The 15,338-nt window shown below is 40.4% G+C and overlaps 1 protein-coding gene across 2 annotated transcripts; it reads right to left on the bottom strand.

Moving 5' to 3' along the window:
* Window positions 1-821: 821 nt before the first annotated feature.
* On the bottom strand, window positions 822-10,580 carry RBM43 (RNA binding motif protein 43). Of its 2 annotated transcripts, none has more exons than XM_028509626.2 (4): window positions 10,430-10,580; window positions 5,830-6,034; window positions 2,563-2,651; window positions 822-1,838 (listed from the first exon to the last, which is right to left on the bottom strand). In XM_028509626.2, exons 1-4 carry the CDS (start codon window positions 10,430-10,432, stop codon window positions 1,083-1,085), a joined length of 1,053 nt encoding a protein of 350 aa, XP_028365427.1. In that variant the 5' UTR covers window positions 10,433-10,580; the 3' UTR covers window positions 822-1,082. The 2 variants fall into 2 exon arrangements, with proteins under 2 accessions (XP_028365427.1, XP_035879409.1); XM_036023516.1 differs by lacking the exon at window positions 10,430-10,580 and adding an exon at window positions 6,273-6,549.
* Window positions 10,581-15,338: the final 4,758 nt, after the last annotated feature.

Here is a 15,338-nt window from a genome sequence, read left to right as displayed (position 1 = left end):
ATTAATAAATGTTTCCTTTTACTTATTTTCTTAATTTTTTTATTTATTGATTTTAGAGAGAAAAATGAAGGAGAGATGGAGACAGAAACATCGATTTGTTTTCCCACTTATTCATGCACTCATTGGTTGATTGTGCATGCCCTAACTCGGGCTCAAACCCACAACCTTTGCATATGGGATGACGCTTTTACCAACCAAGCTACCCAGCCCAGGGAATTTTTCTGTTAGTTCCATATGTGAAAATTGTGACATTTAAAAATTTTTTCAAATACAGTTTACTTTTAATATTATTTTGTGTTAGTTTTAAGTGTACAGCATAGTGGTTGGACAATCATACACTTTACAAAAAGTTCCCCCAAATATTTCCAGTACGTATGTTATTACCCTCATCATCCATGATCTTACTCCTCAAATGTTGTTGCTTAAACACAGTTACAAAATAAAAAGGGGAACAAAGAAAAAAGACACTACCCTGTCTTCATAATTACAACAGGAGAACAAACATTTTATGTAAGCACTTAGTTAGGCTGAATAAAAATGTCCCATCTGTCCAGTAACCTTGTACCAATGGGATTTAGTCAAGTAATGATTTAACCTATATTAGAAATACTTCCCAAGTAGCTTCTCAAGTGACTTTTGGCAGCATTCTTATTCTATTTAGCATAAATGCAAACTTTGCAAATGCAAAAAAACTGTCAATGGCATCATCATCATCATCTAAACTTCTCACATATTAGAATTAAGGCTACTTCTTTTTCTAAGAATTTGAGGTTGCAGAGAAAGTGAAATTTCTTCAAAGTTTAGTGAGGGTTTTTTTTTTTCAAAGTTTTATACCTTAAATATTATCTTTGTAGTCACACAGACTGGGTTTAACCCCAGCCTCATTCCTTGTTAACTAGATAACCTCGGAAAGTGTTTTAGCCTCCAAATCCCCGGTTCCTTCCCCTATCACGTAAGGATAGCAATGCCTACAACGAAGTAGGACACAAAGATTAAATGAGATAAAGTGCATAAAACTAGCGTGTCATCCCTGCTCAGTAAGGAAAGCAACAGTCATTATCATCCTTATTGCTGAGATTCTATTACCTAACTCTGTGCCTTGTTAGTTTCATGGCCTCTTTTTTAAATGCATAAATGACAGAAGAAGGTCCTATAATGTCAATGTGTGTCTCATAAAACTTAATCAGAACATCAAGGTACTTTGAACTTAGTTGTTTACATGCCCCCTTAATACTTACTTTCTCTCTATTCTCCATTCCTTCCAAAACAAATGTCTCTTTTCTAAGCTCGAAGTGAAGAGCATGTGAATATTTCTCAATGAACTCTTTCACAAGTTTTTCATGGTTTGGCTGAGAACCAGCTAGAGCATTTCTTATGCAAATTGTGGTAATTTCACCATCTACTCTCTCCTGACATAGAACATGATATTTTTTCAATGTGCTTTTATAAAAATTGCCCCTTTTCAGGTAATGAAAAACATCTGTGTCGAGAACAACTATTTCTCCCCTTCTAGGAGTCTCGGGCACTGAGCGCCTGGGTGTCTCCAGAGAGTTGGCACTCTTCTGTGGGCTCCTTCTGGGGCTCTGTTTATTCCTCTTTTCCCGCTCACTGATAAAACCCCTGTTTTTTTCTAAAAGAGAACCTGCTTTTAATAGCAAAGATTCTTTGAGCTTCTTCATAGCCAGAAATGATCCTTGAACAGAGATTCTTCCATTGTCTTCCAAAGAACTGAAGCACAGAGTTGGATGTTTCCTTTTCAGGTCTCTTACCAGACATTCCAGAAAGACTTGACTCTGAAAAATGGAAAGATCAAGTACAGCATTGACCGAGCTGAAGACCTAAAATTAAAGAGACAGGAATTAAAACAGCACTGTTTAGTGGAGCGGACCACATAAACACATTCTTCTTCTGCCACTGTCTGTGCAACAGTCCATCAGAGGGGATCCCACAATGTCAATGTGGGATTCACAGTCCCTCGCTGCATTCCCCAAAGCAGAGGTGGTCAAGAATTTTTAAGAGGCAGAACGTTTTTCTGAAACAAAGTCTTAAGCAGAATCCACAGATACACACTGTTCTGTCTCTGCTCTGAGGATAGGGGACCCCGTACAGAACCCTCCAAGTGTGAAGATGGCTGCACAGAACCCTGGGTTTCTTACCAAATAAAGTTTCAAACCAATGCTTTGAATTTTAACTTTTTCCTCTGATTTCTGCCTTTCCTGAATCTTCAAAGCTTCTTTTTAATGTTCATGCTAATCGGGTTTTTGTTTTTTCCCAAAATAAGTTTTTAGGTACATATCTAACGTCATCCATGAGAGCATAAAAACTCACTATCACTGTGAAAGCATCAACTGGGACATACGGAAACATAAACACAGACCAGGCAGTAACCAAAAAAATGTTAAGATACAGGTTTGGCCTTCAACACTGCCTCAGGTTAGGGAGTTGGCACTTTCCATCCTAGAAGTCATGGGGTAATAGTGCTACACGTCTCCCGTGTAGGGAACACTTTGCAGAAGAAAAGGGATCGAGGACCACCAGCGGGCCTACAGCATCACACCTTACCTTTTCACTCAAATGAGAGACTATGAGTTGAATGTGTCCAGCCTTCTCTGCTAGACAGTGTTTCTCTTTTCTGATGACATTCTCTGCAACTAAGTGGAAACAATGCCATCAGAAGCATTATGGCTTGACACACTAATAATTATTTTCGTTAATAATAATAGAGATGTTCAACTCTATTATTTAGAATGCCTAAGTTTTTTCAACATTTTCCCCTAAAGTCAACTTTTAAATAGCTTTCCCTCCTACTTCAATATATTAAAATTAATTTATGTATAAATACGATCCTAGTCATACTTTTAAAAACACATATATGTATATATAAATAGAAAACAAACACCTAAAAGTTAATCAATCAGTTAACATAATCAGTCTCTGTTAATTATGCCCCTGAAGAGACTTCACCTTCTTAAGTCCAGGACACCACACTGCCCTGGCCTTCCTCTAATTCGCTGGCTGAACTGCTCAGTCTGCTTTGCTAGTTCTCCTTCTCTTCCCATTCTCTAGATGTCGGCACGCCTACGCCTCAGGTCTCGTACCTCCTTGCTAACTGACACGCACCCCCTGGGTGATCCATGGCTTTAGATGACATTCCTAGGTGCATTACTTTCAAGATTCTATCTCAGCCTGGACTCTTCTCCCTTCTGCCTGTGGGAATCTCTATTTCATTATTCTAATAGGCATCTCAATGACCAAAATTCAACTCTAGATAACCATCCTTTGACTGAAAGTACTCTTCCTCCTGTGCTCCACGCCTCAGAAAATGACACCTATTCATCAGCAAATCCTGAATACCCACTAGTTCTTAATCACCTGACCCGCTACCACACTCATCAAAACCAGCCATTGACAGTAGCTTCCCTTCTCCACACAGCAGACAGAGCGACCACCCAAGAAAAGGCAGTGACATTTTGTCTGTCCTCTGCTCAAAATGCTCCAATGGCTTTCCCTCTCACCCAGGATAAACAGAATCCAGACACCTTGCATGGACCTATAAGCCACTCAACACGAAATGATCCCCCACTACCCATCTAACCACATCTCTTATTACTCTCCCCCTCACTCATTCCACTCCAGCCGCACAGGCCTCCTTGCTGTTCTTCAAGATGGCCAGCGTGCTGCCCCTCCAGAGAATTTTCCCCAGTCCTTCCCTTGGCCACGAATGCCCTACCTTCCCTTTTATCTTCATGAGTCATTCTCTTACTTCATTTAGGTCTCTGCTCTAATGCCACGTAAACAGAGTTGTTTTTCTACTCACACTATCTAAAGTGACACACTTTATTCCCTTCCTTCATTCTGCTTTATATTTTTTCATAGCACTCATGTTATATACTATTGTATATAAATAAAAATAAACAAATGGCAACATTTCATCTTTTACATGACTAGTAGTATTCTATTGTATATATGTACTACATTTTTTTAATCCAATCATCTGTCAAAGAACACTTGGGTTGTTTCCCTGTCTTGGGTACTGTGAAAACGCTGCAATGAACATAGGAGCACATATATCTTTACAAATAAGTGTTTTCAAATTTGGGGGGTAGATACCCAGAAGAGGGATGGCTGAGTCATAGGTAACTCTATTCTTAATTTTTTGAGCAACCTCCATATCATTTTCCACAGTGGCTGCACCAATTTATATTCCCACCAGCAGTGCACAAGGGTTCCCTTTTTCTCCACATCCTCTCCAACACTTGTTATTTCTTGTCTTTTTGACAATAGCCACTTGACAGGTATGAAGTGGTCTCACTGTGGTGTGTTCTGCATTTCCCTGATAGCTAGTGACATTGCACGACATGGATGGACCTTGAGAGTATCGTCCCAAGTGAAATAAGTCAGATGGAAAAGGACAAGAACCATATAATTTCATTCATATGTGGAATATAAAACAAAAAGCAATAAACAAATGACACAAACAAACAAAAACTTATAGATACAGATGACAGAATGGATGTTACCAGAGGGGAAGCGTGGTAGGGGGAGGATGAAGAGGGTAAAGGGGGTCAAATGCAAGGTGACATAAGGAGGCTAGACTTTGGGTGGTGAGTACACAGTAGAGTGTGCAGGTGTTGTATTGTAAAATTGTACACCAGAAATTTACATAATGCTATTAACCAATATTACCTAAATAATTTTTTTAAAAGTGCATTGTTGCTCATAAAAATAAGTAAATATAAACATAAATATAAGTATATAAAATACAAATAAATAAGCCACCCAAGGTATTACATAAGCGCTTTGTTTACTATCTGCCCACCCCCATGGTGTCTTCATGAAAGACACCATTTTGCCAATTTCATTCATTGCTATATCCTCAAGACCTGGAATGGTACCTGTCAAATAACGGGTACTCAATAAACATGTGTGAATGAATAAATAAATAAACCTCTCTTTCTCTTTCTGGGTTACAAATTCAACATATAAAATATTAACTTCCAAAGCACTACAATCCCCTTATAATAAGGAATAATGATAAGTCCTTTCCACTGTCCCTCATGAGGATAGCTTAACTGATGGTCACAGATAAGGACACTGATAATCAATAGTCTATTGGCTCTCTCTCTGGACCCTGTCTTCCCTCGAGCAGAGCAAGGTCTCTCTTCCTCCTATGCAATATGGAACTTTCACCTCCAAGAGGCTGGTATGGAGACTCATCTTCCTCTGGCAATTTATTCTGTCAGTCACTGAGCTATAAGGAAGGCTGCCTCCCTCCGTGAAGCAGGAGGGGTGAATATGATTGGCAGACCCAACTTCCTCACCTGTGTCAAAGATAGGAGTGGGAAACATACTGGTGCAACCTGATCTCAGATCCAACCATATTTCTCCAGTCTGGCTTTACCAATAATTAAACCCTGGCTTGAACAAAAGAAGGTAATGGTACAATCACATTGCTGCAGCCACCTCAAAATACCCAGAGTAGTTATCTTGTTAGTGAGATTAAAGATCATTTTTGTGGGTTTTTGTTTATTTTCCATAATTTACAAATTTGCTAAAATGAAATGTATGATTTTTATCATAATATATAGACTATTCAAAATTTAAAAAGAAGTCTTCAAGACTTTGCCAGGTGCTAGCTACTTTATCATGAGCTATTTTCATGTATATTCTAGTTAGTGCAACATTGTGCCACTTTAAATTCAAAATAGAATAAGTTTTTTAAAAGCCACTTTAAACTTTACCAATCCCATGATTCATTTTAATGATATTCAATTTTCAATTTCATTATAGAAGTGTTTTTAATATTACAAAAATTTGATTCAGAAATACCTTTTTTTTCTTTGAATGTTACATATGCAACTCCTTTGGTTCTTGTTGGGTATAGCACATCTTCAACAACTCCGCCCTCATTAATATCTTGGAAGTGAATCTTCACTAATGCGGTCAGCAATAGATCATCAAAACGGCCAGCTGGAAGACCAGCAACTACAACCGTTCTCTCTGCTTTGGATTCCTTGACACTCAAAACCGATGCCTGTAAGAGAAATAGTGAGATGTTCTTTAAAATATGTAAGATTCTATTTAATATGGGCAACATCACATACCAGTGGAAGAGGCTATTTTATTCAATAAAGGTACCAGTGCAGGTGATTAGATACTTTTAGATAGATTGATAGATAGATAGATAGATAGATAGAAAAGATAGATCCTTGCCTCATACCATATACCAATATAAACTCTATGAATTTGAGAGGTAAATGTAAAAAGCAAACCCTTTTTTTCTGCATGGAAAACATTGGTTGATATTTGTCTGATTTTATAAAGGCCTAAAAATAATGGAAATCACAAAGAAAAAGATCAAAAAATACACATTTGAATTAAAATTCAAACTTTTTAAAAAGCCAAGCTAACCACAAAATATGGTAGTTTGAAGATGACTGTACGTGTTCTTGATTGTGCAGTCCAAAGTTAATAAGACAATTAGAAATACATCCTCTACCTTTTTTTGGTCAGAATCAGGAAAAAGTCACCATAAAAAAAATAATAAAACCCCGGCAATAATCCTAGGGCTGCAGTGGGGTAAATCCCTCCTTCAAGCATGTATCTGAATGGAATTGAAGCACCAGGAATATATCCTATCACAGACCCTGCCACCACGCTGGACACAAAATACCACCTACAGGTAGGCCTTTCCCTGGGCTCACTCTCTTTGAACTTCTCGTATTGTCCAGTTAAGGGGCTTACATCTAAATGTCTTCATTTGTCCCCCATTCTATTTAGGGCAGTGGACACATAAGCTTCCCTCAATGCTTATAGGTAGTGTAGCCTGATGGCTCAGATATAATCTATCCCAACTTACCCCCAGGAAGGACAGGATGTCTTATGGGCCCAAGTAAGGGTGAACAGATGACAAAGATCGTTAAGGCTCTCGGGTGAAAGAACTCTATATTCAGAGTAGGACTTTATTGGGGATAGTCAAACTACTTCTGACCTCCCAGGTGAAGAAGACAGCCGAAGTACACGTGTCCTGTCTATCCCAAGAGCACCTTAAAACTAAAGTAAAAACTAAATGAATACATAAGTGCCATTAAAGGGAGTAATAAGCACAGGAGGGATTTCAACAAATTTCTGCAAAACTGAAAATCCATTGAAGTATGTGCAAGGACATGACAAAGGGAGGGAGCTAATCCCGAGTAAGAAAGAGGGGTTGCAGTGGAAAGGTGCCAAACTTCAGGCATAACCTCAGAGATGAAAAAGAGACAAAAGCGGACAGATTAGTTGAAAGGTTGTGGCAAAGCATGTGCTCCAGTCGTCTCCCCACATTCCCTACCCTGGATGTATACACACACACACTACAATGCAGGCAGCTGCACGACAACCTTGGGAAAGAAAACTTGAGGATTATTACGCTTTAAGAAAAAAAAAAAAATGAGTGAACACACGAGGGAAAATCTGAGCTGCTGGTAAGAAAGGGTGCTGGAACCACAGACCAAGTCCTCCGGCTTTCTGACATTGGAAGGGGCCCCAGCCTAAAGATCACAAGCAAACTAATGTGTGCCATGATTTGGAGTAAATTATGGAAGAGCAAAAAAGAAAAAAAGAAAAACAAAGAGAGAGAGAGAATCCATCTGACACAGCTACTAGGGGCATTTTCCTGTAAGCGGTAAAGGAGAAACACACGTGACGTTGGACCAAAAGGAGAAAAGGAACACAGAATGCTGGATCGCCCTGATGGGCACAGTATTTACTGTTTGCATAATGAAACACTCATTGGTTTTTAACTTTTAGACTAATTCTGTTAAGTCTTCAAAATGCCAAAGATTTAAATATGATTACAGAATAAAATAGAAACATGAACAAAGAGTAGAACAAAGGTAGACGAACAGAAGTTGAGGAAAAAGATAGAGGGAAGAATAAATAGTCTACCCTAACATTACAGAATCATGTAATACTACATAAATCTTAAGTGTATTATGCAATATACAAAAATAATCCAGAGTAGAATTTAAGATTTTATTTATTTATTTTTTAGAGGAATGGGAAAGGAGGGAGAAAGAGAGAGAGAGACATCAATGTGTGTTTGCCTATTGTATGCGCCCTACTGGGGACCTGGCCAGCAACCCAGGCGTGTGCCCTGACTAGGAATCAAACACGTGACCCTTTGGTTTTCAGTCCAGCATTCAATCCACTGAGCCACACCAGCCAGGGCAGAGCAGAATTTAAAATAATATTTAGACTTTCAAACATGGAAGGTGGGAAAAGTCAGAGATTACTAAAGTGAAATTTTCACTTATCATAGTAGTAATTCGAAAGTAAATGACTAAAGTCAATGATGACTGTCCCCTGGATGCACTCTCTCAGCACCTCTTTGGAGTTTCAGCTAGTAACTGTTAAAAGAAGGTGGCAACAATGTATCTGTTAGTGAGTATGCAACTGATTTTCTTAGAACATATAGTATCTTCTCAATCAATTAATTAACAAATAATTAAGCATGTGTTCTATGTTTGGCAATACACTGAATACCATTACACTTACAAAGAAATAAAGCATACCCCTTGCCCTGAAATATAATTCCACCATAAAAATTTACTGAGCATGTATTATGTCTAGGACACTTGGATAGGCCTTAGGATTACCAATATTAAAAAAATTAGATAAATAAATAAAAAGACCTCTACCTCATGGATGAGAGACAGACACTTGCATAAATTATTTCAACAGGGCTTGGTAGGAACAAAAAGAAATAGATCTATTTCACTACAAGAGGAAACACCAATGTCCAACAATTTGAGGATGCAAAATCACTCACTATAAAGATGCTAAAATACACAATAAATGACAGACAAGATTAGGAAGCAAGATTAACTCTGGTTTATGCAGTCAAAGAAGCTTCCTGAAAGAGAGGCCACCTTGGCCGCAGGTTTGATCCCATCAGGGCACTTGTGGGAGGAAAACATTTGATGTTTCTTTTTCACATCGATGTTTTTCTCTCTCTCACTCCCTTCCTCTCTCTTTAAAAAAGTCAATTTAAAAGAATATATATAGCCCTGGCTGGTGTGGCTCAGTTAACTAAGCTCTGGCCTGTGAACTGAAAGCTCGGGTTAGATTCTGGTCAGGGGCGGGGGTTGTGGGCCAGGTCCCCAGCTGGGGGCGCTCGGGAGACAACTGATGGACTTTTCTCTCTTTCCCTCCCTCCCCTTCTCTCTAAAAATAAATAAATAAAATTTTAAAAAAAAAACATATCCTAGGGTAAGTATTAAAAAAAGAAAGAGAGGCCTGAAGACTGAGGTTGAATTTTAATTAGTGATCAAATTTGATTTTTAAAAAATTTGGTAGCTCAGATGGTTTGAGCATCTTCTGCACACCAAGGGTTGTGGGTTGGTCAGGGTACATACAATACCCAAAGAATATATAAATAAGTGAAACAACAAATCCATGTCTCTCTCTCTCTCTCTCTCTCTCTCTCTCTCTCTCTCTCTCTGTGTCTCTCAAATCAGTAAATCAATAAAAACAAATTTTTTAAACGCAAAGGAAGAGTTCACAGCAAAAGCAAAACGGTGTAAAGAAAAACTGAGTTAATTTTTGAAAGTAAAGCATTGGGGGAAAATAATTGTATCCGTTCACTGCTTTTGTTTATACTTCTTTAATTAAAATCAGTTGTTTATTTTCACTGACGTTGCCTTTACCACCACCCATTAAACAAAATCGCACTTCCATCTCACACTACTTTGGCATTTCGGAGACTCTGGCATTTACAACCAGTAACGAAGGGCCCTGCCACTGCTTTCAAGCGCTTGATGGAGAAGGCAAAGGGAAGGGCAACTCTTGAATTTGCTAACAGCTCTTGATAGCTAGCTCAGCGGGTGAAAACACAGAGCCCTTGTTTAGAGAAAGAACTAATGCCACAAGAGAAAATCCCCACATTCCCTCTAACGGAGACGAGGCATCAATCTGGATGCCTGCCCAACTTGCGTCCTTGGCTTGAATACTTCTTCCTGGCCCTTTTCAAAAGGAAACTGTGGCCTCCATTTCTGGTTAACTCCTTCCACTCTGGTTCACCAAAGCGAGGGGAGTTGTGGGGAACAACAGCTAAGCCCTAACACGGCCTGCGAAGCGACTCCTTGACGAAACAGCTGTGTCCCTGGCGACGGGGTACTGAGTGCGGGAGATGGCCCCAGCGTTCAGTCCCTTTGGAGTCGGGCCTCTGGCGCAGCCCGCTGTGATTCAGACGCGGGCCGGGGCAGAAAGGCAGGGAGACGTTTGCTGGAGGGTTTGCCTCCGGGCAGACGGCTCTGTCCCTGCCACGGCCCCTCCGCGCGCAGCCCAGGTCAGCCCCGCACCCTCGCCAGCCCCCACCAGGCCCGCGTCTTTCCAGGGGTCCATAATGACAGCGGGAGGACCCTGCCCTGCAAAATCAAAAGCAACTTGCCATGGCGGAGGAGAGACGCGCCCTCGGAGGTTGGCGACACCGGAATCTAGCGGAGCTCGCACGGCGGGGGGCGGGGCGGGACTAACAGGCAGGTTTTGGTTTCGGTTTTTTTATTTTGTTTTGTTTTTTCCCCACTCACTTGGAGACTATGCACGATATTCTCTGTCCCTCCCTCTTCCCCCTCCGCTGGTGAGACCTCACAGCCTCGGAGTGGGAGCTCGAACCAGGACCCGCTGCTGCCAGCGCCTGCCTGGAGGCCCTTGGTAGTTTCCCAACAGTTGAAACCCAGGTGTGCAGGGCAAGAGTGAAGGCAAGATTCCCAGGCGGGACTTCGAGGATTCTCCAGGGTCTGTCCTCTGCTCACTGGAATCTGATCCTCCTTCCTACGCTCTCACTGTGTTCCCAGCCGTCTTCTTACCACACCACACCTGTGTCTCCTCTTCCTCACCTGCCCAGCCCAGGGCCAGTCAGACACAGCCAGGTGTGCAGGGCGCAGGATGACAGGCTCATGGTATCTGTCAACAGGGAGCTCATCATCTTTACCACGCCAAGCTCAGACTCCTGAGTCTGGCACCTGGGAGGACCCAGGAAATCCACACACAGCCTCAAAGACAAAGAAAGCATGAAGAAAAAGGTAAATGGTTGGCAAATAGAAAGAAGCTCAATTTCACTCCTAAGTAAAGAAATACAATTGAAATCTTGAGATCCCTTTTTTGACTGTTGGATTGGCAAAAATTAAAGTGTGCTAATACCCAGTGTCTGCCAAAGGGTGAGGCAGCAGCAATGGCTCTGCCAGCTAGACAAGTGCAAACGTTTCTAGGATTTTGACCCCTTTTGAAATGTAAAATGAAAAAAAAAGTGTAAAAATGCGCATATTCTTAGATTAGCAATTCCACTGTCGGTATTGCACTGAAGTCATCCTGCACACATGGAACTAAGATATTGTATGGACATTTTACTTGTGCATTGCTTGTGATACACATAATATTTGTTTTAAAATCTGGGATCTTGCTTCTCTGTCCCCATGATAGCCATTAGTACTGCTCACCATTATTCCTTGTTCTCCATTCAAACACATTGCAGGAACACCCTTCCTCACTCACTGTTCTAGGTTAGGCATGGTCATATGATTCAGGCAGCCAATGAAATACGAAAACTGACTGGTCTCATATATTTGGGTGGAAGCATTTCACTGCCAGCACAAGAGTCCCAAAGGCTCTCTTCTTTGTCTCGGTGCTCATGTGTTGAAGAGAAGGTGCATCACTGAGCCAACATACAGAATACACCTGCACTAGGGAGCTACCTGGACCCATAATAAAATATACGTGAATGAGAAATAAAACCAAAGTTTTAATCCACTGAATTTTTTTTCCAACAATATTATCTAGCATACTCTGACCAACAACTGGGTTGGCCAAAAAGTTTGTTTGTTTGTTTCCCATAAGATGGCTCCAATACTGCTTAATCAGCTTTAACTTCACTCAAAACGATTTTTTTAGATTGTGTTGTTACAGCTGTTATGTCAGCGCGCATTTTAAAAAAATCAAAACTGGTGAATTTTTGTGTAGCCGTTTTTAAATTGAAGGTGGAAGAAAATAAGCAACATTTGTGGCATATTATGCTTTGTTATTTCAAGAACCGTAAAAGCACAACTGAAACACACACACAAAAAGATTTGTGCAGTGTATGGAGAAGGTGCTGTGACTGATCAAACGTGTCAAAAGTGGTTTGAGAAGTTTCATGCTGGAGATTTCCCACTGTTGAGAGCCCTCAAATTGAGACATTAATTGAGAATAATCAATGTTATACCACACAGGAGGTAGCCAACCTACTCAAAATATCCAAATCAATAAAGTTATTGGAGAAAATGAAATATGTGTCTTTTATTTTACAGAAAAAACCATACGGACTTTTGGTCAACACTAGCATCACACTACAATGAAAGAACACCATAAAAATATTTGCACATAACATATCTGATAAGGTATTTGTATCCAGAATGTGCAAATAACTCTTACAATTCAAAAATAAGACAATATAATTTTAAAGTGGACAAAAATTGAATAGACATTTAATCAAAGAATATACATTAATGGATAACATACTCATGACAACATTCTCAATATCATTAGTCATTAAAGAAATGTAAGTTAAAGCCACTCCACATTAACTGTAATAAAAAGATATCAAAAGTTGTCAAGAATATGGAGAAATGAGAACTCTCATACATGGTGCAAAAGTAAAATGTTACAGTCACCTTTTAAACATTTCAGCAGTTTCTTAAAAGATTAAGGATAAATTGACTATATGACCAAGAAATTCACTCTTAGATACCTAACCAAGAGAAATGAAAACACGTCCCAACAAGGACTTACATGCAAACACTCATAACATTATATTATACATAATAGGCAAGAAGTGGAAATAACCCAAATGACCATCAATTGCTTAAAGGATAAACCTAATGCAGTATATGTACATGGTATATACAATGTAACACTGTTAAGGAATAAAAAGAAGTGAAATAGTGATAGATGCTACAACAAGGATGAAGTTCAACACATCATGTTACATGAAAGATCCAAAGGCCATATATTGTACAATGCCACTTAACCAGAAAAGTCAAGTATATGAAGAAAGAAAGAAGAAAAGTGGTGGCTAGGGCTGCAGGGGGGAACAAAGATGAACTCTAAGGGAACACGACAAGCACCATAGTCCAGGTGGGATCCTTTCTAGGGAATAATGAGATGGCTAGTATTAGTAGGGAACGCAGGTCTACACATCTGTGCCATTGAACCATATACAGAGCAACCCTTCACTTTGTCTGTGCCAGCTCTTCCAACTTGTATATGCTGACATGGACATGCTACCTTGAAATGTGATAACTTGGCATATTGAGTGTTTAAAACAAAAGGAATATGAGAAATGGCATGTGCAAGAAGGACTGTCTGTACTTCCCTGAAACAAGTCATAAAACCCTCCTGTGAGAGGTGCCCTCCCTTTTCCCAGAGGGAAGGAGGATCTTTATCTCCAACAACCAAGGGACAGAGAGCAACCTGAATGAACAGGCCTGGCTAAGTTTCACCTGGTTCACTACACTTTGATACCCCGTCCTACCAGTTTTCACTTCCTATGACTACACTCTTCACCATCCCTGGCATAAAACCACTCAGGTTTAACCACTTATTTGGGTTTTCATTTCATTAGGAAGGCTCTGATGCCATATAAAATTTATCTTAAATAAGTTTGTATGCTTTTCTCTTGTTAATCTTTTTGTCAGTTTAATTTCCAGATACCAGCCACAGACTCTAGAGCGGTTGAGGAAAACTTCTTCCTCCCCTGGAGTGCCCAACTATCCTTGAGAGAGCAGGACTCCAAATGTAGCCAAAATAATGCTAGCAGCTTATCACTGAAACTGCATTTAAAAGAAAAAACATTTTAATCCCTGACAGCCCCAGCCATAAGGCCTCCTATCTCACTGTAGTTGTCTCTGTCTCACAGCTTAAGTAAAATCAAATTGGTTAACATTTTCTTGAATGTTTTACACTTGTGATACCAAAAACCAAAACCCATTACCTGTATCTTGATGATAATTTATTTTCATAAATTGTGGCATACATTGTGAAGATTTCTAAAACTAGGATAAAAAGAAAAAATTTTAAAGGAGTAGTACCCAATGCTGAAAGGGAGAAATGACATAGCCCTCTACTGTGTTGCCGTGGGTCACCAGCCAGCAGTGATCACAGAACGCTGTGGATGGCTCGTCGAAAAACACGTGAGAAAAAAAAACATGCACAGAGACAAACTAGTTTCTGTGGGGAAGTAGGGACGAAATGGCCACCCCCCCAGTGGGGAGTGTGCCGATTTACCGTCCATACCTGCTTTTATTGGGCTCATTTTGCATAATAATTCAGGTAAAGTACAGTACTCATTAGGGGGAAGTTAGAAACCATAGAAAACAAGGAACTCTGCCGGTCTATTTTGGGTTGGGGTCAAAGAGCTGTAAGACTTTGAGGAACAAACTAACTTCCCCCTTGGACCCTTCTTATTCAACTGAAAGCATTCTAAACAAAGAAGGTTTCACAGTAATTTACATATTCTTTCTTAGGCCTGATCACCCGGGGAATCTGCCCTTTTCAGCACAGAGCTGCACCACCCTGTCATTGTTTCAGGCTTAGGTGGAGCAGGGGAACTAAGGCAACCAAGAGATAAGGAGATTTTCTCCCAGATGATGAGAACTCAGGCTATGTCAAAGCCAAGGAGCGAGGGTCCATCACCCCCTTTTGCTGCAGCCCCCTAAGTCCTTCTTTTGGAGGGCCTCCCAAAGTGATCGTGCCTGTCTTAGGTCGTTCCCCCCTTGGGGAATCTTACCCATCTTTGGCTAACCGACCAAGCTTTTGGGGGTCAGTTATGAATAAAGCAGCAGAAGCAGCATTCCTGCCAGGGAGATAAGCTTTTGTCTCCTTGCTGGCTTACGATTCCAAGGGCATTCCCTTAGCCTTAGCCTAGGCGGGGGTTTCAGCTTCTGATACCAATCAGGGTGGTTCCCAACACTACTATATGTACTCTTTTTTTATTTATTTATTTATTTTTAGAGAGGGAAGGGAGGGAGATAGATAGAGAGAGAGAGAGAGAGAGAGAGAGAGAAACATCAATGTGCAGTTGCTGGGGTCATGGCCCGCAACCCAGGCATGTACCCTGACTGGGAATCGAACCTGCGACACTTTGGTTCACAGCCGTGCTCAGTCCACTGAGCTACACCAGCCAGGTTAGTGTATGTACTATTAATAAAAATGCAGACCAATTTCTACCTTTCTAGAAAGCAATTGCAGCCACAGGTATTAAGATCCTTAAAAGAACTAATATCCTTTAACCTGTCAGCTTAGCTGAAATAAGGTCAGAGCTGCAA

The sequence above is a fragment of the Phyllostomus discolor genome, chromosome 4 (assembly GCF_004126475.2).
Source record: "Phyllostomus discolor isolate MPI-MPIP mPhyDis1 chromosome 4, mPhyDis1.pri.v3, whole genome shotgun sequence".
In the NCBI taxonomy this organism is placed as follows: Eukaryota; Metazoa; Chordata; class Mammalia; order Chiroptera; family Phyllostomidae; genus Phyllostomus; species Phyllostomus discolor.
This window is presented reverse-complemented; position numbering and strand designations above follow the sequence as displayed.

Excerpts from the sequence above, each read along its gene's own strand:
- RBM43 (XM_036023516.1), bottom strand. The coding sequence starts at position 6,296 with ATGTTTTCCATGCAGAAAAAAAGG. Across the intron at positions 2,652-5,829 it reads AACATTCAAAGAAAAAAAAG|TTGCAGAGAATGTCATCAGA; the intron begins GTATTTCTGAAT and ends GTTTCCACTTAG. Across the intron at positions 1,839-2,562 it reads TCTCTCATTTGAGTGAAAAG|GTCTTCAGCTCGGTCAATGC; the intron begins GTAAGGTGTGAT and ends CTTTAATTTTAG.